Here is a 25,132-nt window from a genome sequence, read left to right as displayed (position 1 = left end):
AACACGACGAGCAACTCTTCACCTGCACATTTTGCTGGCACCTCTCGCGGGGGGCGCCGCGCATCGTGGGGCGCTCGACCGCCCGCCTTACCTGCGAGCCCTGCCTGCGCGGGCTCATCGGCCTCGCCATATGCTAGGTCTGCGGCGAGATCTGCTTCCGCGCAGACGAGGTGGTGTCGCTCGGCTGGTGCTTCTGGCACCGCGGGTGCTATGGGTGTCTGTTCTGTGGCAATCGCAGGGTTGTCACGGGGCCGTCTGTCGCAGAGGTCTTTGGTGGCGGTCGTGCTCATGGAGTTGGGACGGAGGACGGGGGCACATTGGGAGCAGCGGATAATGGAGACCGCGGGAAAAGAGCAAGGGAGATCGACGTGATCCCAATGTGTGCCAATTGCCTTGTTGACTGCGACAATGAAGATGTCGAGCATCCCAATGTCCTCCAACGGGCATTGCGAAGAGTAGATAGGGCGGATGGCGGGCTCAGTCGAATGCGATGGGAGAGACGTGAAGTGCTTTCTGGAACGCCTTCAGACTCAACGTTGGCTTACGGACGATCCCTTGGGCAGCAAAATGTAGGCTCTTCGACTCGCGTCGAATGGTAATTCCTCGGCTGACGGTATCTTCTAGCACTCATCATTTCGCAGTATCCCAAGTTCCGCCAAGCTGGATGGTGCCGCGAGCAACCCGCACATCGGAGACTGCATTGTACCACTCGACTCGACCATCTACGTGTCAATGATGGACCCCCTTGGGAAGCCGGCTTTCAGGCCGAGCCCAACGAAACCGATCCCCCTATGGATGCAGATCTCTCCTCAGAGCCCGGCCTGGCAGCAGCACACGCTATTGCCAGCAATACGTCCACGCTCCTTGCTCGATGACCATTTCCCAACACCGAATCGTGGTCAATCCGCAACGCCGCAAGACGAAGCATTTCCGCCTCTTGTATCATGCCCAACAAGTCCAGAGCAACTCCACCTGATTCCATCTCGTCGTGCTTCTCCAATGGTGCCCCTTGGAGTGGAGGAAGACCTTGCCTGGCCTGAGCAGCCTAGTGTCATCATGTCTCCCAAGGGGCCGTCTTTCGTCAAGACAGAGCCGCTCGTGCGCCCATCGTCGCGAGTGATGGGGTTTGGTAGCACAGATCCTGATGACGTCAAGCCTAGTCATGCTGTTCGTCAACCGACCGTGTTTGAGGAGCACGAGCCGACACCACAGCAGGAAGGTCTGTATGATTACCCTAGGCAGGCTCACATTTACACGAACGCGAGCGACAGCCTCCCGCCGCAGTCGGACTATCCTCTAAACAATACGTCTCCAAGTGTCCACTTGGCGGGAAGGGCCGGTGGCCGGTCAATACTGCCATACGCATCGGTCTCGCTTGATAGAGCTCGTGTAGGTGGCAATCAGCAAGTCACGCCCGGTCAACTACTCCCGTCCGCCTTCGGTCTGCCGCCATCTCCTCCGCACCCAACATCGCGTCTTCCCCTTCTGCCAACTCAGATTTCTGCACCCCAGTCACGGGAATATCTGGATTCATACCACGTCGAAGGAGTCTCGAAGAGCTTCCCGACACGGCTTCGCGGCATATTCTCCGAGCAAACTCTGAAGCGAGAGGCAAATAAGAGAGCGCGGTTGAAACGGGGAATCTTTGGTGACAGATCTCGATTGCCGGCACCAAAGCCTTCTTCTGAGATAGGTCGTGTACGGAACTATACTCCTGACATGCATGCTAGTGACAACCATGTTATTCAGCATGGCAGTATGCAGCGAATTCCTCAGGATTCCAGGCGTGGAGGAGAAACAACGCAAGGGCCAGCTCAAGGACTGCAGGGCTATCTGAGCCTGGGCAATCTGCGGAGCCGGAGTCCGCTGGCGATGAGCGGTGTCAGGCCGGGAACTGTAGCTCGGCTATCGCAGCAGGCGCAGCAAAGAGACCACTAAACCAAGGCTTATCCCGGCTCATGAGCGCTTTGCCGTTGCTGTAAGGTACTCAATCGATGAGTCGGAAACACGTTGAGCCTTGACAGCATCCTCTCATTCACCTTATTGTCCCAATCTTCGTGAATAATTGAAATGGCGACCACCTTCTGGGACATCCTATCAGGAACGCAGGAGCGCGGTAAGCCGAAGTGAACCCCCCCAACTTTCTGCCAATAGTCAAGTAGTACAAGTCCAGGAACGGGAAGTTGTCCCCCCTTGGGGCCGATGGAAGCCGGGCTATCCGCATCCTTATCGCCCAACTCCGCCTCCGAGGAGGCACGGAGCGGAGCGGAACAGCCGACGGGACTGGGGGGGCGGAGGGATCCCGCCCGCGCCACCTGTCTGGACCTCGAGATATGGCTAGTCCGGCCAATCCGGGCGGAGATGATGAGTGTGCTGGTGTATCAATGAATCAACCAGTCAAGCAGGCAGAATAGATATGAATTAATACACCTGCTCGATTAGGCAGGGCGGCGCTCGCTGATTCTGTGGTGTCCAACTTTTGGGAATCTTTTCCATGGCGATGGTGCAGGTTTCGTATTACGTTGACATTTGGTCAAGCGATTATGAGATATCTGTGGTGTGGGTGTGGGTGTAGCTACGTACTTAGCTGTGAAGTGGGAGAATCTTTGCTTGGCTTTACATGTGACTGTGACAAGGGGTTGCCCGTGTCAAGGCTAATTATTATTATTATGTCAACGGGCATCCATTGTATTATCTTCAAATGGCATGTAGCGCAGATGGATGCTCAGGTTCTGCGTAGGGGGTGGATCAAGGGTTATGCAATTTGCAGACTGAGCAAAAGGAAACTTTTTTTTGGGGACCCGGGGATGATGGGAGACACGAATGAAAAGGGTTTTTCTTCTTGTCAAGGTCAAACGTGTCAGTGAATGACCTTATCGACGCTGGGGGAGGTAAGAAGAATAAGATGCTGCTGCTTTTTGTGGACGTGGTAACTGCCTCGTCCAGCTACTTCAAGGTACCTGTGTGTAGGCGTGTGTGTGTGTGTGTGTGTATGTGCATGTGTGTGGACGTGCGCCTGATAGGAAAGGTGCGGCCAGCAAAGGGTGACATTTGACAGCGGTGCTGCTGGTGGCGCAATGGGTACCTTGCCTTGCCCTGCCTTGCCGCCGAGTATACTATTACGATAAACTCTTTTCTGATGCAATCTGGAAATGGAATTCCGTCAAGTCCCCCCCCTCTCTCCTTCCTTATCCACACTTACCTGGAGGTACGCTTGCCCACGGTGCTAATCGTCTTGGGAACGAAAGATGCCGCAAAGCCATTACGTTTGATCCCATTGGGCCACCACCATTTAGCTAATGGTTGATCTGGTCTAGGTCTGGGCGGACTACGCCATGCGCGACTCAAGCCCCAGGCCAGATCTGGTGGCAGTGTCGGTGGTCTGTCGTTGGTGTATGCGTGAGTGTGAGCAATGACAGTGACAAATGCGAATCCATTGCTAATCGGCATGTCAGAGAAACGGCGGCGGCTCCCCAATGAGAATGCAGTACCTGCCCTGATGCCGTCCTGTCTCAAGCTCGTGAATGGGGAGCCCGCGGGCTCTTATCTCTGGCCGTTCCCTGCCCTGCTAGCTGGGCCAGTGCACACCCGCCCCGTGTGTGTGGCCGCTGACTTGTTGCCACGCCGCCGCGGCCCAAGAGATAAGGAAGCCCTCCCAGACCAGCCCAGTACCTAGTCTTTTCCCCGGATGTGTGGTTATCTCCAGGTCCCTATCTCTCTCGTGGGTGCTCCTGCCCCAGGATTCGCTTTATCAGTCTCGACAGTCCCCCAGCTCCCTCTCCTGCCTCCCGGTGACCCTTTTTTTCTCTTTCTCTCTCTCTCTTCCTGTCAATCTCTAGCCTCTCCTTACCGTGGAAAACCACCAGGCCCAACATCTGCCTTCTTCGAGCCGGCAACAAGACGACGATGCTTCATCTCACAGAAGCCGTGCCCAGGACGAGTGTCTACTGGCCAGAAGCACCGCCGCCGCCCCACCTGAGCGGGCTCATCTCAAACACCGAAGCACAACATGGCACAGCACAGCACAGCACAATGCGGTTATGCTGCACAACCACCACCACCATCACCACCCCCCACTCCGCCAACCAGCCCAGTAGCCTCCTCACAAAATGGCGCGGCCCCCCGAGGGTCACGAGATGCCAGCACCGTTCCCCATGCTGCCGGGCTCTTTCGTCAATAACCCATCATTTCCTCCTCAGCACGCCGCTCACCAGCTAAGCTGGCTCAAATGAACAGTCCCGCCTCGCTAGCAGACCCCCCTTGGCGCGCCAGGACAAAGTCAGATGATTGGGATTTCAAGAAGCCCCCTCCAAGGTCAATGTGCCGCAGTTCCGCCAGCTCCAGCTCGCCAGGATCAAACAGAAGCCATCTCGCGTCTTGGCACGCGTCGAACAGCAACGGCCATCCGACCCTGCAAGATGCACTTAACCGTAACTACGACCTCGTCCACCCTGCGGAGCTGCACTCGTTCTCCACCATGTCGCAAGGGTTCCTCAGGCCAGGTTGCCGATGAGCCATGGCGGGCCAAGCTCTCACGGGCAACCAGCCTGCCTGACGGACTGGGTTTTACGGTTCAAAAAGGTCGCCCAAACTTTGTCAACGCTGCCCTCGACACGATGTTGGGACTGCTGTCACGAAAGGCTATATTGGTACCAAGTTTACCATTTGCGAACCGCCATAGCTTTCCAAAGCTCTCTTGAGTGCCGGGCTCCAATCTCCAGTGCTAAGCCTGTGGGCCGCTTCTAGGCACCGGCACAGGTTGTGGGAGGATCCAGCAAGGAAGTCATCTTCCGCTCAAGCACGTGGCCCTTCTCGACACCGTTTCCCAGGGTGGTCACCTCCACCGGATACTACTCAGCCGAATGATTATTTGCCGGTACAACCACAAGCGCCAGTGCATGGCCATAACCTGGCTGGCAGCCAAGCAGCTGAAGGCAGCCTGGTGGGTGATGCAAGTCGACATGAAGAGAGGATCGCTGGTCTGGAGTCCGCTGCGCATTCATTACGGCCCCACATCCGCCAGGCATCACTGTACGGACAACCCGGAAAGCTTGGCGCCCTCACCCACTCATTTGGACCAATAACAGTGCGACGTCAAGGCAGTGAATCCGGACAATGTTGTTCGATTTTCAATGAGCAAGGGCAGAGTTGCAAGACGACGAGATCGATAAGGCCACAGCAGCGCGACACCGTGGCCCGTAAGCAATGGCCCACTTCCGGGAAGCAACCACGCCAAAAAGGGGTGATCAGAAACTAGGCTACACGTGGCTCTGCTCACTGGGCCACAGAAACGTGGAACGTCTTGGAGATGGCGGTCATTGCACAAGCTCGATCCCGCTTTCGTCACCGAGGACACCATGGGTACACAGACGCAGTCATTGGTCAATAAATGTGTTGGGTCTCGACAAACTCAAAAAGCCCCTCGGCGTTTCGAGCCTAGTCCTTTATTCAGCAACTATGCTAGCAAGCGAAGCTACCGGCTGCTGCTTGCAATTCGATATGGTGAGTCGACTGTTTTCCCTGTCAATTCCCGTGCTGGACCTGCGCTTTCGCCCGGCAGTGAATCCGATCTTGGCCACTGTCTCGGTTTGTCCGGGTCGTGGTGGGATGCCGTCACCTGTCGTGGTGCAGTGGAGAAAATCCTGCACCGTCGCATGTGCATCACATGATGCAACTGTTGGTGTGTGAGCACCTGCGCTATCGGAGGCACACGAACCCCGAGGAGATGCAACCTTTTCTTGGTCCGTGCCCGGTGCGGAGACAGGCTAGGCTGCTTCTGTCTCAGAGCCTGCCGGACCCCGGCCCCGCTTATGCAATTCCGCGAGACTCGTTCCACCTCATGCGGAACTCGGGTTCGGACTACCAGTCATGGTTCAATCCTATTCGCGATATGGCTTTGAGTGGTGGTGCATATCACTCCACCACAATGACGAGCACCTCATGTGCTGTCTGCGTTCGTGGATGCCGTCACTAGTCGCCAGCCTCTCGGTGCCAGCCGTGTCGACTTCGGTTGCGGTTGCAGAACCAGTCCACGTCGTCGAGAAGTCATAGCATGGCTGTACTGTGTACCAATAGGTCCCTGCATTGGTAGGTCGCACTTGAAATCAAGTTGTCGCGGGTGTGAGTCAATGGTTGCGCCTGCTCTTCGCCACAGCGAGGACGAGCCCAAGCCGAGCATCTCGCTTTCGAGCGAGAGCCAACGTCAATTTTCGAAAAGGCACCAAAGCGACTGATGGTGGCGCTCATCTCATGTTGCTGGTGTCAAAGGAAAACTGGCTTGGAAAGGCCATGGAGGCACTCAGGCCGAATGGATCCCAATCCAAGGCTGGATCAAGGAGCTGGGTCATGCTTGGATAGCCTTGTCCTTGCGACTGAGCTCCTTGCTCCGCCTGTGCCATGTGGGCTTGGGCTTGAGCCTGGGCCGTGGCTGGTGTCATGCCATGGCCTGTCTGCATGGGGATTGCGGGTGCCTGTGGATTGGGATACCCGTTCGAGTATGGCGAAGGCCCCGGTGTTTCGGGCTCGACGTCATCGATCATATCGTTTGGTGCATCATATTCTTGCTCTGTGTCAACGGAGTTAGCAAAGTAGGTTTGAGGCACTTGGATGGACACAGCGAAGCCCTCTGTCTTACCGAGCTGCTCTATGTGTGATTGGAAGGACTGCGACGGATAGATGCCAGGTGCTCGCGACACTGGCGCATGCGAAGCTTGACCGAGTGGAGGTGCTTGCTGTTGCTGGTGACTTGGAGGCATAGCCTGCTGAGGAGGATGTGGTTGTTGTTGAGATTGCTGTGGCGGAGGATGAAGTGGTTGCTGCTGCTGCTGCTGTTGTTTCTGTTGCTGTGCAAGAAGCTGTTGCCGACCAGCGGCAGACATGCCCGGCATCGGCGCCATCTGCGGTACCCGCGATGGTGGTGGAGGTGGCGGTGGAAGTGTGCCACGAAGTCCGTGGTGCGCACTCGTGTTTGGTGACGCTGCTGACCCGCTGAACCCAGGTGTGCTGGTTGTAGGCGACGCAACATGTGACGGGGGTGTAGGCCTGCTCTTGGGCGAGGCCATTGAATGGGCCATGCTCTGGTTCGCGGCGATGCCATTCACTGCGGAGTCCACCTTGGGCGCAATGCTCGAGCCGGATCTGCGAGCTCCGTGGTGGCGGTTGAACATGGCTCGTTGTATGGGAGGAGGCTGCACCATGTTCTGAGGCATGTGTGACGGGCCAAGATTAGGGCTGCCCGTCTTTGCGTGAAGTTCGGCCTGCACATCAATTCCTGCGAAAGCGCGTTAGGTACACAGCATTTGCGGTAGAAGCTTGGTGTTAAGCGCACCTTTCTCGAGCAAGATGCGCTCAAGAAGAGAGTTCTTGTAGCGCAACATCAAGCACTCATCAGCAGCACTCCTGTGGGCGGCTTGAAGGTTGTTCAAGTTGGACTCATGGACTCTTATGGTCTCCTCTAGCTGCTTGATGTATTCAGTGCGCCTCTCTCGGAATGCTGCCTGAGCTTGACGGTTTCTCTGCTTGCGTTCCTCTGAAGTGGCGTAGATCTGGAATCGGTTGTCAGAACATGGAAGTCCTCGAGTGGTCACGTGCCGCCTCTGAGTCCCGGGGAGACCTACTGGTTTGCGACCTCCCTTACGTTTAGCAGGCTGGCTCTCCTGAGGGGCAGCCTGTGTGGAATCATTCTCGGGACTTGAGTGACTCGAGTCGTCGGAATCGTCCTTGGTAGGGTCTTTCTTGTCGATGGACATTTTGTCAGACATGACAATAAAGGTAGGGAGACGATTGCCGTAGGGGCGGCAAACGCCTCTCAGTAGAACAGCTCTGCCCTTTGCCTTGTGGTAATGAGGTCGTCTCCTAGGTCCGTTGGCGCTGCGCACAAGGACACCCGGGGAGCTTGGGACTGGAGGTTGCTGGTCAATGGCACGTTGTATGTTTTGCGCGTGCGTGAGTGCCGGTGTGCTATGCCCACGTCACCAACAGGCCTGGTGGTCCGGGGAGGCAGGAGACGTCAAGGTCTCAGCTGTGGAAAACTGGGCCACGCGTGGAGGCTCAAGAAACACGTTCCTGTGAAAATTGGATGCAGAAGTCGCGACTCCAGCACGCCATCCGAGAGTTCACAGGGCGGAAGACCGGGACGGGTGACGGGTCCGGGATCGAGGCTTTGGAGCAGATGGTGTAAGGTAATACTAGACCGGTAGCTGCAACGAGACGTCAAGTCGAGCTTCGTGTACTGTACTCTGACTTGCAGGATCCCCTCTTTTGGCGTGGTAGTGAACGGGTAAGTGCCTGATGACAGCAAAACGGGCAGAAAATGGCGGATTTGAGTTTATGTAATTGAAATCGGAGGGGGCGGCTTGCCGACCGGGGGGGAGAGAGTTCGAGCGGAGGCAAGTCGGCAGCAGGGTTTTCGAGGCCCCCCTGTATGCCTATACCGGGTCGCTTGGCCTAAAGAGAGATGGGCTTTGGAGCGGCGGGCCCCGGCGCTCTCCACTCGACACCCTGGCCGCCAACAACACCCTCTCAGCAAAATGAGCCAGCCCACCCCTCTCAGCTTGCCCGCCCACCGTTGCGCCTCGACGTGTCTTGAGCATTCCTGGCGTGCTCCTGTGGGCAGCTTGACAGCCCTGCTCATGTGGCGTGCATGCCAGGAGGGTGAGCTCGGCGCCAGCCAGGAACTGGTGGCGATGCGACACTGGGGTACTCCTCGTCAGCTTTGCCCGCATCGGGAGTGAACAAGCAGCCCACTGCATAACCTCGACGTTGTGTAAGCCTGGCCCTTGTATGACCACTGGTCGATCGAGGACGGCGTTCCCGACCTCGGGGCAGGGACGGAAGTCTAGAGGTCTAGAGGTCTAGCAGATGGAACAGGGGGATAATCAATCACTAGGCGAACCATTACTCTTGGCTGCGTTGTGTGAATGCGGTCCACACCAATAATGGGCAGGGTCTAGAGACGTATGCTTGGGAGAACTTGGACGCTTGCTTGATCGGGCGCCAGCAGATGGGGAAAGTGCGACCAGCTGCGTCCGTCACATCACTCAAGGGCACGAAGCTTTGTAGCCCAAGAACATGTGCCCAAGTTGCGCCAGCTGTGCAAGACCGTCCTTTCGCCTTTCCAGGCGAGTCTGGGTCGAGAATGCGACAATTTCAGCCCCCTCGGTCTTGGTGCAAAGTTTCGAGTTAATTGTCCGACACCACCAACATTGCTGGTCGGGTTGTTCATGCGGCAAGGTGATCGGCGGCATTGAAGACGACAGCCTTCATGACCCCCTGACGGGGCCATCCAGTCCTGCGCCACTACCGGCAGTAGTTGTTTCCAGCTTGAAGACTTCGAAACGCTTGTCTCAATAGTGAATTACAGATCCGCTTATTGGGACCTACCTGCGCAGGGAAAGGGGTCCAAAAACAGTCCTCGGTCGAGTGCGCGGGCCGGGACAGGATGGACTGCTGTAACTCCGCGGCAGGGCTTAACTTACCCCAAGGCGCGCCACCCTTTGATGTCAGCTGAGCCAGAAGAGACCACGCTACCACGCTTGACGAGATGCAGCTGAACACCGTAGCTCCAGTCAGGTAGGTGGTGCTGGCACCCATTGGCTCGACACACCCCGGCCTGCCAGGTTCGCTAGCGAGAACGTTGCTTCTTCCTCCATGCTGCTCTCGCGAGCCGCCAGTCCAGCGGCGGCAGAAGATCAGATTTGTTGCCCAACCCCTGGCGAAACCCCACGCGCTGGAAGGATAATTTATGCCCGGCATGGTCTGAGCGTGGGGTTTTCTTTCTGGAAGACTTCTAGCGCAGTTCCGAGCTGGCGCCAAGAGGCAGCTCCAGCCAAACAGCGATCGTCCTTTTATCCTCGCAGCTCACTTTGCGGTTCTGCTCTACGGGAACCCCCACTGTCAAACCCCTGCATCTTGATCCCCTCAGCCTTGCGGTTTGGGCAATCGAAAGGGTGGGCGAAAGAGTGAGTTTGGTGTGGGTGTGGGCGTGCCTCCTGGCCGAGTTCCCCTTATCGCTCATGCGTTTACCAGATGACATGACGCGCAGAATCGTCCACGAGAGCTCCGCAACCGCGTCACTTGATATTCCGTAGATCAAACTTATGCACCATCTCGGAAAACTCCAAAGGATCGCCCACGCAATCCTCATACGCCGGGCTTCATGGCTTGTCTACAAAGGACAAGCATGCTTTCGTCATGATCGACAGCCTGTGTCACTTGAAATGATCAGTGGGGGTCAGCTTGTGCTGGTGCGTCTCCAAGAGCCGACATCGCATGCTCGACAGGATTGTCAGGACTGCCACAGGTTCCTGCAGCTGCTCGTGCAGGGAACTTTGGAACCCTTCCTCGCCATGCTGCAGGTTCGGCCGGAAGCCCTCCTCAGGGGTTCTACTCGAGCGTGCGACCGTCAGCATACGGCGCATCGATGGTTATTGGTCGTCTCTGAGTATATCGCGCAAAAGCAGACGCACGGCCTTGCCAGAGGCGTGAATGCTGTGCCGCCTCTGCCAAGCCTAGGCCAGCACACCTGTCAGGGCAGATTATGAAGCCAAGCTGCGAGGATCTTCATCTTGGCCGCCCGACAATATATGCCAAGGGTTGATGAGGCTGCAGGCGCAAGATTCAAGAATCCCAGGCCAACTAGAGATGCCTTTGAGTCACCGGCACCAGCTCATTTGACACTCGGTCAGGCTATCCTTGGAGATGAAGCAATATCTCATCCTGTCATTTCGTTGGAGGAGTAATATTGCATGCCCTGAGAATGTGCTTGTTGGGCACCATCGCTCACGAAGGACACATTAGATCTGCTGCTCCTTATGGACAACGCGGACAGAAGACATGCAGATCGCCGTGAACGTTACGCATACCCACGACCGTCACGTCTGAGCTCGCTATCTGGCATCAAATGATGATGCATCCCTCGAACAAATACCAGAGAGGAATGAGTGAGGCAGTATGACAGAGCACACCTAGTGACTCTATCACCACCTCAATCAGAACGGAGGGAACCTTCTCAATCCTGAAAGTGAAGAACCACACCATCTAGATTGCTCACACAAGCACGGCTGGGCTATTATACTAGTTGGAAAGGTGTTTTGGTAATTGCGAGCATATTCCAAAGTTCGAACTGGATTTACAATTCACAACTTGGCGAGCATGGCTGCTTGAGGTGAATCAAGAGTCAAGCCTGCCCAAGTAGAGCCCACCCATGCACAACACGCGCGCGCTGACAATCACCACCATGAAATCACATCAAAGCACCAGATCTCAGAACGCCTCATCCGCGTATGGGGCCTCTCAATGAGTCGAACCACTTTCAAGTGACAGGCATGATACCAACCGGCCTGGCCTGGATTGCTGCATCGCATTGCGTAGTGAATGCGTCATGGCATTATGTAAGCTGGCCAAAGAAAGCCCTAAGCCAAAAGGGCAAGGCGGGAGCCAGGAGGGCGCACTAGGACGCGAAAGAGCCGAGAAACCACAAACTAACAAATAATGCCTGGCAGGGTGCCAAAATTGCGTCGTCGCCAAGGGAGGGGTAAGTTGAGCCTGGGGAAGCTCCGCCAGGCACAAAGTACCTGGCCAGCACCGCCGTGGTGCAAAGATACTTGCCGGCTGGGAGGAGCTGCCTTTCAAGGTTGGAGCTCCCTCGTCTCCACCCCGCGCAAGCATTCCAAGCATTTCCAGCTGCCTCGTCGTGGGAAGCTGTCTGAGCCGACGGCCCAAATGCTGTCGCAAGCTGGGCCGAGCAATTGAGTCGCACGCTGCGTGTACTGTAGATAGAGAGCGGCCGTCAGGAAATCGGCACACGATGCCCCAGGTGGACGCCGGCTAGGACGCAGTGACTTGGGTAGTTTTTACCATGCGACTGAAGACGTCGACGGAAAGCAAGGGCACTGAGACGTTGTCTCTGCCACGCCCGCGAGCTGCTTGTGGCTTGGGGCTTTGGGAATAATCGCTCCCCACACTGCAGTCGATCACATAGTTACGCACCTGCCACAAGAGGTCTCCACGCACGCAAAGAGTTGCCGCCTACCAAGCAACGCATTGCCTGGCACCACAAGCTCGAGGCCCGCCGCAGCCACCTCGCTCCTCCCACCTCCTGCCACCCCGGGTCGACGACGTATTTTTCTCTTTTCCTCCACCAGGGTATGACCTCGTGCCAGGCTGTACTCCCTCTCGTCAACTCAAGCCGCCTCCGCCCTGCCGTCTCTACAGTTCCGCCTTGCTGCAAGGCGATAAATTCGGCGACATCATGTCGGTCGCCTCAAAGGTATGCCATTTCGTCTGATCTCGTCGTCGTCGTCGTCGTCGTCGTCGTCGTTCTCCTCCGCCCGCCGCTGCGCAAATCTCTGCCATCACTGCCCGTCCAACCCCACTCACCACCCGGCCAAACCCAATCCACGGCCTCATCACCTCGACGAGACCGCTGGCGATGCTGCCCTCGCCCGCCCCAGCTCCAATGCCTGATTGCCCTGCCGCAACCTCAAAGACACAAATGCTGACATCCTGTCGTTCTGCAGAACCTTTTCGCCCTCCTCGGTATGGCTGCTCCCCCAACACTCTACCACCAAGGCGCAGGATGCAGAAACAACAGACGTACAACGAGATGGATTGAAGACTGACCTTAGGCGTGCTTTCGATCAGGCAATGACGAGGAGGAGCCTCCTTCGGGACCCGTGAAGACTGTCGACAAGACCACCATGCGCACTGGCAAGCGTGGTGCTGAGCCCGAGGCCCCCGCCAAGCCCGCCAACGCCAACGCCGGTGGTGCTCGCCGTGGCCCTGGTGGCAATGAGGGAGGTATGCAACGTGCCCAGCCTGGGTCTCATCTGACTTTGGTCTCAAGGCAGAACTGCCACAAATGTGAATAGTTGTACTGATACTAGTGCTCAGCTTTCCGCGACCGCAATGCCGGCTCCGGTGCCAACCAGCGCCGGCCAACTGACGAGGCCACCCGCGGCGGTGCCCGTGGCGGCCGTGGTGCTCGTGACCGTGGTGGTGAGTTGCCCCCTCTTGAGCACCAGGCCATTTCCAATTTTTGCACCGAGCCTTTCGATCGCTGACATTCTCCAACAGGCCCTGGCAGCCGCCACCCTCGCAACCGTGATGACAGGCACTCTAAGAGCCAGCCTTCGTATGTACTGTGTCAATCTGATTCCAACATGAGCTTCGACTGACCCACTCGTTACAGCGGCGGTACCGACAAGCAGGCTGCTCAGTCTTGGGGCGCCAACGAGGGCGATGCCGAGCAGAAGGATGAGCAGGCCGGCGAGGAGATCGCCCAGAAGGAGTTCAAGGAGGCTGCTGCCGAGGACGCCGATGGCGCCGAGACCCCCGGCGAGCCCGAGTCCAAGAGCGTCTCGTACACCGAGTACCTTGCCCAGCTGGCCGAGAAGAAGCTCAGCCTCGGCGACGGCCTTGAGATCCGCAAGGCCAACGAGGGCAGCAAGGCTGACAAGAAGTGGGCCAACGCCAAGCCGATCGAGAAGGACGACGGCGAGGACTTCATCGCCGCTTCCAGTGGCAAGGCCAAGCGTGAGCGTGAGCGCAAGGCCAAGAACGTCCTGGACATTGACCAGGCCTGGGTTGAGCCCGAGCGCTCTACTACTGGTGCTCCCCGTGGCGGCCGTGGTGGCGCCCGCGGCGATGGCGGTCGTGGCCGCGGCGAGGGTGCCCGTGGTGGCCGTGGTCGTGGCGAGGGCCGTGGCCGTGGTGGCAACCGTGGCGGTGACTTCCCCCGTGGTGGTGCCCGCGGCGGCCGTGACAACGCCGGTTTCAATGCCAACGACCAGTCTGCTTTCCCCAGCCTCGGCGCGTAAAGCGACACAGCCGCACCCTCACAGGCTCCTGCGTCACATGAATGCAGTTCTAAAGCCAAGCCTGCCGGTCTCCTGAAAATCTGGAGCCAAATGTGATCGGCACAGTCAGGAACCTACACTCTGAAAGATGTCGGTCAACACATACCAAAAGAGGAATATGGACCCGAATAACGAACCATGTTGCTCATCTTACAACATAAGAGAATAAAAAGCAAAAAAAGTCTAATTGTTTCCCTTGTTTCTTCTGTCTGGGCTCAAGCATAGTGCGGGAAAAGAAACCCCTGGTTTCGGCTGGTCTGTAGTGAGGTTCGGCGCACACACTTTCCACAGGACTACTACTCTTCTGCTGCCGTTGTACTGCTTTTGATATACGGCGCCCCGTGCTTTGGCTGCTTTTGGTATTTTGTCGAGCCTCGCTCTCAGGTCATGCGACAAAACTTTGTCCTCTATTGTTTGGTGCATCAGCCCTTGGCCCCGGGCCGGCGTATGGGAACGATCATACGCCTGTGGGTAGCTTAGTGTGTGATGAGATATTTGTATGCCTACGAACCGTTTCACGCAAGCAGTGTAAGAATCAGGAATGAGTGAGCTCGGCAAAGATGCCTGCAAAGTTTGTGTTGTATTCGATCCCCGTTACCTCTCTCTCGGATTTTCTTGTCGTGAGTCTATGTGCCCTCTTCCATGCATAGCTGCTACAATGTGTGCTCTTTTGTGTTTGTGTCATAATATCGTGCTCTCATTATACGTGCTTTCCTTGAAGCATGCAGATCTGCTTCATAGGCCTTTCCATCCCACCGGGGCTCCCTTCGCTATTTCTCCGATCATTTGCGACACGCCAAATCTTTCCGCTCTGATCATCATTGCATGGCACCTAAGGCGGGATCCACGAGCGCTGAGATGTCTCCTCCCGCGTCAGTGTTATGGGCGATGCTGTGGTTGCCCGTGCTCACTGAATCGCCAATAAGCTGTCTCATCTCTGCCTCGTCGCGCATCCATTCGTCGTCATAAGTCGGCGTTGCAAAGTCTGGTCCGGCGATATCACCACCATACCAGAAGGTGTCGTCGAGATCGACCTTTTCGTTATCCCAGAGTGATGCCGTAGCATCATGGGCGGCAGCGTTGATAGCAGCCGCAGCAGCAGCAGCAGGGCTCATGGCCGTGGCGTCTAGTATGAGCTGGTCGCTCGTGCTCTCGAGGGTCTCGTGCATGGTGGGCATGAAGAGCGAATGCTCCTTCTGCAGATGCCCTTCGAGCTCGCCGGCTGTAGCGAGCTTGAACGTGCAGCCTTCCACAGTGCAGGCTATGGTATGCCGGAAGCTCGCGCCGCTTCCCGACAGGGCGTCCAGCAGAGGGTTGGCTGCGCTCCTCGATGCTTCCGAGTGTCGTTCCCGCTCGGGCCGCTGGAACTTCAGGTGGACGAAGCGGACGTGATTCTCGAGGTTCGCCTTGGTGGTGAAGCTCTCGCCGCAGCCGTCGTCCTGCGGCCACGCGCAGATGTCTGGGGTGCCGGACAGGTCCACCTGGCCACAGATGAAGCGCTGCCCTTCGTGGACGCTGCGGACGTGGACGTTGAGGTTCGCTTGCTTGGCAAACGTCTTCTTGCACCCGGGCCACGAGCAGCTGACTCGCTTCCGCTCGCCGCCTGTCGACTGTGTCGAGTGTTGCACTTCGATATGCTCCTCCAGGGATTCTCGGCCGTTGCACATCTCGCCGCAGAACATGCAAGCCACGTGTGCAGTCTTGATGTGCGCCTGCAGCAGAGCCAGAGATGGAAAACCCGCCCGTCCGGGAGATCCCCTCTCCCCTGCAGCGCCCTTGCTGCACTCGTCACACCAGAACCTCAGCTCGCCATGTTCGCGCTCCTGGTGCCGCCGCAAAGCTCCAGAGTTCTCGAAGCCTGCCTTGCAGACGACTCCAGTCTCTTCGTCTTTGTAGTTGCACGGAAACGGCGAGACTTTCAGGTGGTCAGAGCGAATGTGGCGTTGGAGGGTCTGGTGCTTGCGGAAGGTCTGGTTGCAGGGCGGGTAATCTCGACATCGAAAGCGCTCCTGGCCCTCGTGTACGGCTTGGTGCCTCCGCAGCCGCGTCGCTGTCAAGAAGCTCTTGCCACAGTCTGGTTCCTGGCAGACATGCTCGCGCTCGTTGGTGTGTGAGCCCTTGATGTGTTGCTTGAGGTGCTTCTCCTCGATGTACGACTTGTCACAGTCTGGATATGTGCAGCGGAAAGGTCTGTCGTTCGAATGTGATCTGAGGTGCGCAGCTAGGCGTGCAGGTCGGTTGTATGCCTTGTCGCAGCCGGGGAAGGTGCACTTGATCGTCTTGAATTCCGACGGGAACTTGCGAGCAGGAGAGAGCGGCGTGAGCGGTGTGTCGGCAGCACGAGTCGACGTCTGGGTGGCGGCGTAGTGGGAGCCGCTCTCTGAGGCGTCATCGTTGTCGACGTAGTCGTCGTCACCGTCGTCCAGGAGATCCACAGGGTATGAAGCTGTTCATGAAGAAGTTAGCCGGGGCACGACGAACATCAGCATGTGGTCAACCTTACAATCAGGATCTTCGATGCAGCTTCTCTTCGGCCCACGGAGGGCCGCAGCAGTGCTGCGTTCGTTCTCGGCCTTGCGCTTCATGGTCTTTCGCACATTGAGGCTGGATGTTGCAGTATGGCCCGGCGAGGGATTGGAGATCACCAGGACGGGAGGCAGACCTGGCGAGGTGGACGAGATACCCTTGGGACTGCTCATGTCAAAAATTCAGTGGAGCCATTTGACGCCGATGTAAAATATGTGGGGGTTTAGCCTTGCCGCCCCCCGACCGCTGGTTGTGACTTGCGGCTGCGCCCACTTGCCCAGGTGCGTGGCTGGCCAGAGAAGAGTGCAAGTACCCGGCACTTCCACGGCTGTCCCCATGCAGGTGGGTGGGGCCCCTGCACTGCAGGGGTATGTTTGTTCAGCCTCGTCGCTGGCGGCGCGCCCCATGAAATTTTGACATTGGCTTGCGACTGTCACCAGCAAGAGGTCCACGCTCCTTCCCTTCCCCAACCCGCCCAGCAAACCAGCAACACTCTTCTCGACGCGATCCCGACTAGGAAACGACGAGAAATAGCGCATCAACATGTCGGACTTTGGCGACGACGGCGACGTTGGCGGGTGAGCCTAGCCCCTCGCGAGAACTACGCCTTTTGGCGCTTCGGCCTGTGCTGGCAGCTGTCTGTCGGTCGCAGCCATGGCTAACAAGTACACGTCACCTACAGAGACGAGCCTTTCTATGAGGACGAGGACCCCATCGACGATCTCGACCCCGAGGTCCCAGCCGGGGAGGACGACGATGTGAACCGACGGGGTGCCGAGGAGGAGGAGAACGTAGTCATCTCTGGCGACCCTTCGGCCGGCGCCAACCGCACAAAGGGCCTGGCAGCCTCGCAAGACAAGAAGATCCCCAACGAGGAGCGGAGCACGACGCCGTACCTCACCAAGTACGAGAAGGCCCGCATCCTCGGCACGCGCGCCCTGCAGATCAGCATGAACGCCCCCGTGCTTGTCGACCTCGAGGGCGAGTCGGATCCCCTGCAGATTGCCATCAAGGAGCTGCGTGAGAAGAAGATCCCCCTGATTGTGCGGCGGTACATGCCCGATGGATAGTAAGTCTGATTTGCCTCTGCGACTTGGACTTGTTTTGCGCGAAAGCAACGAGGTGGCTGACCCGTGCACACATAGCTATGAGGATTGGACCTGCGAGGAGCTGCTCCAATAACTCGGGACGTGCTTTATGGTGTTGCATGGGGATTTATGAGATCATTGCGGGCTTTCTGGATAGGTGGAGGTGGACGGTCATCGTTCCTGTTGCGCGACCCGCGATGTGAAACCGTTCCGGAGCCCTCATCTGCACTAACCGCCTCACATAGAGAAGACAAAATATCACATTCAGAGACACAGCGAGGCGTTAGTGGTTTATCAATGGGAAAATACACATCACACATACATCATCCTGCAGCCGCCGGTGAGAAACCAAGACTTTCAGTTCCCTGGGGCTCGATCCCAAAGTGCTACCACGAGGGAGATTACGCGAAATACGAAGCCACTCTTGGAACTCGCCGGCATGGACGGCAGTCTCAACACAGCATCCCAGAGACAGAGGACATTCCATGATCGACTTTGATGTATACTATGGTATCAGGTGTGACCGTTCTCTATGTGGTCTATGCTGTCCGAACAGGCCTGGCTTTCTAAGTTTCAAGGCATATGGCGGCAAAGCAGAAACATGTAAGCTGGCTTGCTAAAAAAGATTTCACAAACAGAAAGACAAGACATGGAAAATCCCATGCAGATGCAAAATCACGGGGAATATTGTAGATGTGCGGTCGATCAAACAGAACCGGCCAGCGGCAGGAGGAACAAGACCACGATCCACAAGCACCACAGCTTCCACGCAAGCTCATCCGAGCCGTGGTCCCTCCGCAGGACCGTCAAGCCAGCCAGAAAACTGCCGACCAGCAGCGGCGCGACCCAAACGACACCGACCTCGACGTGCCAGAAGGCCAGGCTCGCTACGGACCAGGCGAGCACGGCGACGGCCAGGACCCAGCGGCTGACGTCCTCGCCGTAGACGAGCGGCATGGTCTGTCTCCCGCGCTCCCGGTCGCCCTCGACGTCCGGGAAGTCGGCGGCGTGCACCGTGCTGAAGACGATGGCGGCGATCATGCCAATCCAGATCTGCACCATCCTAGGCAGAACCAGGGCCGCCGCCGCCGCGCCACCATGGTCGACGACCGTGGCTGGACCGGAGACGAGGGCCACGAGCGCACCCCAGCCGAAGCAGGCGAGGCCAGCGGCGTTGATGGCACTGCGCTGGATCGGCCCCGCCCCGCTGCCGTCGAGGTCGTTGTACAGCCAGACGAAGCACATGAGCGCGGTGCTCGGCAGCAGCAGCGAGCTGCCGGCCAGGCTGCTCAAGGCCAGACACAGCGGCACGGCCCAGCGGAGGACGGCCTGGGACTGTCTCGGGGTAATGAGGCCCGCGGGGATGGGCCGCCAGGGCTTGTTGACCGCGTCCTCGAGCACGGAGGACTCGAGGCGCTGGTTGGCCACGTTCTCCACGACGAGGTGCAGCCAGAGCCAGGTGAGCATGTAGGGGATGCGGATGAGGTATTCGCTGGTGCTGAACGGCGATGATGGCGGTATTTGTTGTTGTTGTTGTTGCTGCTGCTGTATTGTGGATATGTATCTCGACGCTGCGGCAAGGGCAAAGATGCTCTGTGGGACGATGACGGTCTTGAAGTCGCTCCTCGTGAAGAGGTATAGCGTGTACAAGTGGTGGTAGAAGGAGGAGGAAGACGACGTCTTGGCATCGTTGCCGGGCGTGCGTGGTGAGGGCAGGTTGTTGGAGGCGTCGTGGAGACTGTCGCCGAGTTCCGCAAAGTGCTGCTTTTCGGATAGTGTGTCCATGATGACCTCGGCAGCAAGGACGACTTATGGTATCCGGAACCTTTCTACTTTGCTTCGTATTAGTCAACGTCGAGATGCTTGCTATGTGATGAACTGCCGATGCCACCAGGCGTGTGTAATGAGGGACAGGTTCCTGGGCTCTTTATACAGCTTCAACTCGCAGTGAGCCTGCTTGGCCTGTCTTTCGAGGGCTATATCAAGAGGGAACCCTCCGCCTATCTCGCGTTGTGGGTTCGGCGATGTGAAATCGCGGGTCCTGGCACCCGCCCAACACAAGATCACAGCATCATGTAGGTAGCCCGGCTTGTCGCTCAGCTCTCTTGTGAAGTTGTGGCTGCCAGTCTAGGCCCTAGGCCTGTCGGCCTTGACGTGCCGGAATCCACGCGTGGCGCCTTGCCTCGTGCTCACAGGTCCCCGAGCGATGTCTTTGGTGGAGCATCCAGGTACATCACACAAACGATCGAGAAGAAGAGAGAGGGACAAGCATAGCCAACGAAGGCAAGCAAAGCTCCCACTTTGCCCATCGTCGAGCGAAAGGCAGTGCAGGCCAGGCAAGACAGCTCCGTTGTCTCTGGTACTCCCTGGGCTGGACTTTGCAGAGGCTGGCTGAATGTCCCCAGGTCAGATGTCTACCTGACCCTGTCAAGCTGGCAGCGCAGCAGCCCTCCATCAGTTCTGCATACTGCGCAGACTATCCAGCGGGTTTGCCGCTTACACCAGCCCCCGGCCCGCTAGAATCGGCGCTACCGCAGCCCTCCCTGGCTTCAGAGATTCCCATGCCCAAAAGCAGCCTCTAAATGGCGGGCTACCAGATCGTGGCGGGCTGAAGACGCACAACTGCGTGGCCGGCAATCCCTGTCGACTCCTTGCAGTCAGCCAATCACCGTATCGCATCTCATCCTCGAGGCTTAGTACAATTGGAATCTTCTTCGATGCGCCGATTGATCTAGCTAGCGACCCGGCGCGTGGCTTGAGCCAAGCTTCGCCCTGATAGCTGTCGAACCTGGCCCTGGCAGTGAAGGACGCCTGCCTGCCTTACGGTAAGGCCGACTTCTTGTACTGCATGGGCTAACCAGTGTAGTGGAAGCCCAGCCAGCCTGCCTGCCTGCCCTAGCTGATGTTGACGAACGGCTAGTTTGTCGTTTGATTCGTGGCGCAGAGAAATTTTTCTTATCTTTCCCACACCCTTTGCTTGGAAGCAGCCCCCAAAACCGCAACGAAGGCCGGCGTCCAGTCCGTGTCCCCGGAGACAGTGTCCCGTGGGCAAGGGCGAAGGCTACAAGCCGGGCAAAGTATCAGAGCCGTCTCTTGGCCAGGCACAGAAAGCTCTTGGCCAGACTTTCTGTGCTTGGCCTGGAGGAGGACCGCCCCCTTGATGCGGAGATACGAACACGGGGGGGGGGGGGGGTTGTCATGCGACCAGTGCGGTCTGAGCCTCTCGCATACTGCCACCCACGCTTTGAACTGCCTGCCATGCATATATCCTCGGCGGCGTGACAGTCGTCACTCTGCGATATACCAACCCCATGTACATCAGATAGAGCTTCGTCGTGTAGGACACAATACTTTGTTCGCTCCATCACGAGACCGCCGAGCAAGCTGGCTGGCTGGCTGGCTGGCTGGAGGAAGCATACATGCGTCGGCATCTTGTCGGTCTCCCTTCATCAGCCGTGCAGGACACAAGGGTCCTCGAGCATGTCGACTTATCAAAGCACCTGTCGATGTTACATATGGTGTTGGACCTCACAGCGGCGCCTTGGATCCGAGTGAAAGTCTTGCATGGCAAGAGTATGACTGGGCATGATTCATGCAGGGTTAGCACAGCAGCAAGTACGGTTGTGAGAGAGAGAGAGAGAGAGAAAAAAAAAAATTGGCCACGTTCCCAATGTCATCGGCGGTCTGAAATGAAGAAACGACAAACAGTCTGTCCCACGTCTTCAGTCTCACGCGCTTCTTGTTACGCTCAAGGAGGTCCATTCGATCTTAGAGGTAATTGGACAGTGGATTAATTGCCCGCGGCAAGTATGCTTAGCCGAATGTTCACAGAAGGGCTAAGTCAAATGCTCGTAAATGAATCAAGGCCGTCTGACGACGGGCGTGGCTTATTGCAGCTGAGCATCTTCCTTCCCGTCATGTGCGCTTACTGCCCAGTGTTCAATAGTTCACAGTGCCAATATCATCCAAAAGGATAATGTGATGGCGACAAATGAGCTTCATTCTGGCAACCAGCAGAGACCGTACCGTGGAACAACGATGCCTGGAAGGTGACGGAGGCGCTCCAAGTGGACACGACCGGATGGCGACTCAGCATGTATTGGGCCCATAATTGAGTTCAGATGGTTCGAGCCTTGTTCACATTCATATATAAATCGCCGTGTAAATTTTGAGGCAGTTTCTCATCATCATTCCTCAAGCTAAACCGGTATGTACTTGGCACGTTTCCATCCCCCGCCCTGTTCGTGTCATCCCAAGCCACCCTTTGTGTCCGATTCCTCACGACCCCTCGCACTCGACCTTAGACTAGCGAAATTCATGGAGGCACACGCCTACGACGCCTCTAAATAGAGACGGGTTTGGTTAGCCGAAGCTAACCTATTATGTTCAGATTGTACACTTTTGAATCATCATCACGGAGCCTCAGGACCGAAGTCCCGAGTCTGCAACGCAGTCAGTACGGTTTGTGTTCATCATCCCACCTTCATACACGCGCTGGACACCATAAAAGCCAATGATGCCGAAAGCCGGAACCGGAGCTTGGACGACAGCGACATGCGAGTCTTTGACCATCTAGCGCTGGTCATGACAAGTCGTGGTCGTGTCGGACTGAGGCTGAAGTGGGTGTCTTAATGAGAGCAGGGGAACGGTCAGCGTCAGCTGGCTGGCTGAACAAACAATAAAAGTCGTAACAGGTAATCGATCAATGATGACATTCACCGCATTTGAGAGGACATCCAAGTCCCCATGGGCGGTGGCAGCTCCGAGCCAAGTTGCTCGAGTTGGGTACACAGTCTGATGATCACCGAGACCTTGTTTTGGACAGAGGGCAGGCGTAAGAAGAACTTTGACTTGGCACGGATGATACTGGTGGAGGGCCGTGGCGCTTGGAGGATAGACGAGACGAAGATGTACAAGAATGCACGAAGGACATACGTGACTTGGAATCGATGCATGATCACAGGAAGATGACCTTCCAGACCGACTTTGTGTTTGTCGAAGAGTGATTAGTGAATGTGATTATTAAAGGAGACCACGATGAAGATGGAAGGACGACATAATTGAAGATGAGCACAGGAGTAGGTGGATGATGGTGAGATGCAAATAAGACGGAGGATGATCATAACAGTCACGCAGAAAGGAGGCTTTGTATCGCTGGGGACGCGTGCCTGCGATGGACTGCTCGGAAGGCACGAGGGAGAGCATGAGGCATCGTCACCTTCTGCTCAGAACAGAGCAGTCATTCTTCTCGGGGAAGTCACGATCAGCAGAACGGCTGCCGTCATTGTTAGTCTTTGCTCCTGCTTGGATACACGCATGGCACGACCATGAGTATTCTCGAATGCCACACGTCAAGCTTCATCAAAGATTGATGAGATTTCCAGCGTTAAAGATGCGTCTCGGCTCGACATCTCGGCTGCTTGCAATCCGCCAAGCTGTGGTATCGGCGACACCTGCGGAGCAACTCGACAAAAGAGAAGTTGGTGGTGTAAGTTCTTGATACCATGCCCCGGATCCCCCAATTCCGCACCCACGATCCAGTGCTCTGTACCGCCTGTACCGCTTTCTGCAGAAAACACACAGAGTTGAGAAAGGTCATAGCGGTAGAGAGGGAGATGTGCCTCCCCGACCACAACGAGGACCCGTATCTTCATCTGCGAGAACAAAGACACTGTATGCTGACGACTTCCTCCGCCGTCCCAAACAACCCACAGATCCTCATCTGTCAAGGCCCCCACGCCACGGGTCCGTGTAGCTACGGCAAATATGAGCTTGACATGTGCCACGACATGCCACCAGGCTTTATCAAGAACGCGGCCACTTTTGCTCCTGACGGGGAGGCATTCTACTGCTTTCCTCGCGTGTAAGGCCTTTTCTCTTCTGTCTTGCCACAACTTAACAACTGCTGCGAGATCACTTGCTTATAGCTTTGAACGACATGTTGCTGACTTTATTGATCTATCACAGAGGCAGGTGTGCGGACATATGCACTTCCCCGACAGACTGCACCTTTGGCGCGGTCTCGTTCGACTCGCCGCTCAAATACGATCTGGGTATCTACAACTGGCAGACCCTGTTCGAGTCGTTCGACTGCCACTTAAATCAGACTGCTGATACACTTGGTTCTGCTGCTGCGGCCACTGGCACCGTGGTGTTCTGATCTTTCAAGGTGGATTGGGCGACGAGGCTCGCTTCTAGACAAGAGTTGCCAACGAATTTGTCGTCCAGTCTGTAATCAGGGACACTGAAGTGCTCAAAGGACCAATTGGCACGACATGTTACGGGACCAGAACGCTACTTAAGTATGAAAAGACCCACGGAAACACAGAAGTGAATGGGCGATGCCTAGGCTAGAATTAGAAGGTTATGCCGCCCACACACTCAGGTACAAAGGCGCAGATGAACGACGCTGATACTGTTGCGTGGCGTTACAATGTTGGCTTTTATTTATATGTTTCTCCTGTTCTTATTCTTACCAATCAACCTGATTGCCATCACCTACCTACAATGGCGCCTACGCCAGATACTTTGCAGCGTGGGCGACATGATCCGCGCCAAAAGTCGAGATGAAATAGTACGAGTGGTCGTAATCGGGCTGATACCGCACAGTGACGCCCTTCTCAACACCAACCTCCTTGGCGGCAGCCTCAAAGTTCTCGGGGAGCAGCTGCTTCTGCTTGTAAAAGTTGTCGCCCGTGCCGACGTCAATCAGTACATCGAGCTTGGCCTTGTCGCCAGAGTAAGTCTTGAGGAGCTCGGTGGCGTCGTGCTTCTTCCACTCGTCCACGCCCGAGTCCTTGCCAAAGTATCCCGAGAAGGCCTTCTCGCCCCAGGGCGCCTTGGTGGGGTTGCAGATGGGCGCAAACGCCGAGACGGAGCGGTACATGCCCGGGTTCTTGAGGAACAGGGTCAGGGCGCCGTGCCCGCCCATCGAGTGGCCCGTGATGGAGACGCGGTCCTTGTCGAGGACCTTGCCGAACTGTTCGGAGCCAAAGAGCGCGCTGGGCAGCTCCTTGGTGATGTACGACTCCATGCGGTAGTTCTTGCTCCAGGGCTCGGCGGTGGCGTCAATGTAGAAGCCCGCGCCGGTGCCAAAGTCGTAGGACTCGTCCTCGCCGGCAATGTTGGCGCCCCTGGGGGAGGTGTCTGGGTAGACGATGGCGATGTCGTGCTTGGCGGCCGAGGCCTGCAGGAACCCCTTCTCGGAGCAGTTGTCCGGGGTACAGGTGAGGCCGGAGAGGTAGATGAGGACGGGGACCTTTTTGGGGGAAGAGGAGGAGGAGGTGACGGAGGGCGGGAGGAAGACGTTGACGGCCATCGGAGTGCCGGTGGTGGAGGACTCGTGGGAGACCTTGAGCAGCTTGCCGCCGAAGGTGGCGATTGTGGCCTTGGTCTCGAACGACGCCATGGTGGTGGTTGACGATGATGACGATGTGGCTGTTGTTGTTGCAAGGCTGCGTGGGTATTGTATTTGCTGTTGTTGGTGTTGTCGTCGTCCTCTCGAGGAATTGGTCACAGGTGGTGGAAGTGGATGTGAGGCTGCTGGTGTCCAGCGAGATGCTATCGAGCAGGTTGATCTGGAGGATGCAGTGGCCGTCGACGTCACAGAGCTCAAGACTCTCTTGAACATGAAAGCCGTCAAGACGGTGTTTGTTATTACAA

At 56.8% G+C, this 25,132-nt stretch overlaps 10 protein-coding genes across 10 annotated transcripts; 5 read left to right on the top strand and 5 right to left on the bottom strand.

Moving 5' to 3' along the window:
• Window positions 1-569: 569 nt before the first annotated feature.
• Window positions 570-1,986, top strand: B0I36DRAFT_76895 (uncharacterized protein). Its single transcript, XM_046163343.1, has one exon. It carries the CDS (start codon window positions 733-735, stop codon window positions 1,936-1,938), a length of 1,206 nt encoding a protein of 401 aa, XP_046017322.1. The 5' UTR covers window positions 570-732; the 3' UTR covers window positions 1,939-1,986.
• An 874-nt stretch (window positions 1,987-2,860) lies between these two features.
• On the bottom strand, window positions 2,861-3,450 carry B0I36DRAFT_346204 (uncharacterized protein; the record flags this gene model as incomplete). The annotated part of the gene is made up of 2 exons (XM_046156431.1): window positions 2,861-2,960; window positions 3,203-3,450. 2 exons carry the CDS (start codon window positions 3,448-3,450, stop codon window positions 2,861-2,863), a joined length of 348 nt encoding a protein of 115 aa, XP_046017321.1.
• Window positions 3,451-4,925: 1,475 nt separating this feature from the next.
• B0I36DRAFT_76875 (uncharacterized protein) lies at window positions 4,926-5,778 on the top strand. Its single transcript, XM_046163342.1, has 2 exons — window positions 4,926-5,031; window positions 5,088-5,778. Exon 2 carries the CDS (start codon window positions 5,206-5,208, stop codon window positions 5,686-5,688), a length of 483 nt encoding a protein of 160 aa, XP_046017320.1. The 5' UTR covers window positions 4,926-5,031; window positions 5,088-5,205; the 3' UTR covers window positions 5,689-5,778.
• A 464-nt stretch (window positions 5,779-6,242) lies between these two features.
• On the bottom strand, window positions 6,243-9,753 carry B0I36DRAFT_346203 (uncharacterized protein; the record flags this gene model as incomplete). Its single annotated transcript, XM_046156430.1, has 3 exons — window positions 6,243-7,270; window positions 7,328-7,910; window positions 9,382-9,753. The coding sequence occupies 3 exons, from the start codon at window positions 9,751-9,753 to the stop codon at window positions 6,243-6,245; spliced, it is 1,983 nt and encodes a 660-aa protein (XP_046017319.1).
• Window positions 9,754-12,250: 2,497 nt separating this feature from the next.
• Window positions 12,251-13,817, top strand: B0I36DRAFT_359791 (uncharacterized protein; the record flags this gene model as incomplete). The annotated part of the gene is made up of 6 exons (XM_046158195.1): window positions 12,251-12,268; window positions 12,519-12,537; window positions 12,643-12,798; window positions 12,892-12,996; window positions 13,075-13,132; window positions 13,190-13,817. The coding sequence occupies 6 exons, from the start codon at window positions 12,251-12,253 to the stop codon at window positions 13,815-13,817; spliced, it is 984 nt and encodes a 327-aa protein (XP_046017318.1).
• Window positions 13,818-14,397: 580 nt separating this feature from the next.
• B0I36DRAFT_284281 (uncharacterized protein) lies at window positions 14,398-16,575 on the bottom strand. Its single transcript, XM_046151561.1, has 2 exons — window positions 16,360-16,575; window positions 14,398-16,302 (listed from the first exon to the last, which is right to left on the bottom strand). The coding sequence occupies exons 1-2, from the start codon at window positions 16,553-16,555 to the stop codon at window positions 14,675-14,677; spliced, it is 1,824 nt and encodes a 607-aa protein (XP_046017317.1). The 5' UTR covers window positions 16,556-16,575; the 3' UTR covers window positions 14,398-14,674.
• Window positions 16,576-16,925: 350 nt separating this feature from the next.
• Window positions 16,926-17,564, top strand: B0I36DRAFT_359789 (RNA polymerase, subunit omega/K/RPB6; the record flags this gene model as incomplete). The annotated part of the gene is made up of 3 exons (XM_046158194.1): window positions 16,926-16,960; window positions 17,065-17,451; window positions 17,528-17,564. 3 exons carry the CDS (start codon window positions 16,926-16,928, stop codon window positions 17,562-17,564), a joined length of 459 nt encoding a protein of 152 aa, XP_046017316.1.
• A 418-nt stretch (window positions 17,565-17,982) lies between these two features.
• B0I36DRAFT_76779 (UbiA prenyltransferase family-domain-containing protein) lies at window positions 17,983-19,340 on the bottom strand. Its single transcript, XM_046163341.1, has one exon. It carries the CDS (start codon window positions 19,253-19,255, stop codon window positions 18,176-18,178), a length of 1,080 nt encoding a protein of 359 aa, XP_046017315.1. The 5' UTR covers window positions 19,256-19,340; the 3' UTR covers window positions 17,983-18,175.
• Window positions 19,341-22,862: 3,522 nt separating this feature from the next.
• On the top strand, window positions 22,863-23,630 carry B0I36DRAFT_237714 (uncharacterized protein; the record flags this gene model as incomplete). The annotated part of the gene is made up of 3 exons (XM_046149552.1): window positions 22,863-22,958; window positions 23,185-23,333; window positions 23,438-23,630. The coding sequence occupies 3 exons, from the start codon at window positions 22,863-22,865 to the stop codon at window positions 23,628-23,630; spliced, it is 438 nt and encodes a 145-aa protein (XP_046017314.1).
• Window positions 23,631-23,984: 354 nt separating this feature from the next.
• On the bottom strand, window positions 23,985-24,878 carry B0I36DRAFT_346197 (carbohydrate esterase family 1 protein; the record flags this gene model as incomplete). The annotated part of the gene is made up of 1 exon (XM_046156429.1): window positions 23,985-24,878. One exon carries the CDS (start codon window positions 24,876-24,878, stop codon window positions 23,985-23,987), a length of 894 nt encoding a protein of 297 aa, XP_046017313.1.
• Window positions 24,879-25,132: the final 254 nt, after the last annotated feature.

This window comes from Microdochium trichocladiopsis, assembly GCF_020744255.1.
Source record: "Microdochium trichocladiopsis strain MPI-CAGE-CH-0230 chromosome Unknown B0I36scaffold_2, whole genome shotgun sequence".
NCBI classification, from domain to species: Eukaryota; Fungi; Ascomycota; class Sordariomycetes; order Xylariales; family Microdochiaceae; genus Microdochium; species Microdochium trichocladiopsis.
Note: the sequence above shows the minus strand (reverse complement) of the source record. Positions and strands in the feature narration are given on the sequence as shown.

What these genes read in the sequence shown, in the direction of transcription:
- B0I36DRAFT_76895 (XM_046163343.1), top strand. Translation starts at nt 733, where the DNA reads ATGATGGACCCCCTTGGGAAGCCGGCTTTCAGGCCGAGCCCAACGAAA.
- B0I36DRAFT_76875 (XM_046163342.1), top strand. Translation starts at nt 5,206, where the DNA reads ATGGCCCACTTCCGGGAAGCAACCACGCCAAAAAGGGGTGATCAGAAA.
- B0I36DRAFT_284281 (XM_046151561.1), bottom strand. Translation starts at nt 16,555, where the DNA reads ATGAGCAGTCCCAAGGGTATCTCGTCCACCTCGCCAGGTCTGCCTCCC. An exon ending in CTGCATCGAAGATCCTGATT is followed by an intron (nt 16,303 to 16,359) that starts GTAAGGTTGACC and finishes CTTCATGAACAG; the next exon opens with CTTCATACCCTGTGGATCTC.
- B0I36DRAFT_76779 (XM_046163341.1), bottom strand. Translation starts at nt 19,255, where the DNA reads ATGGACACACTATCCGAAAAGCAGCACTTTGCGGAACTCGGCGACAGT.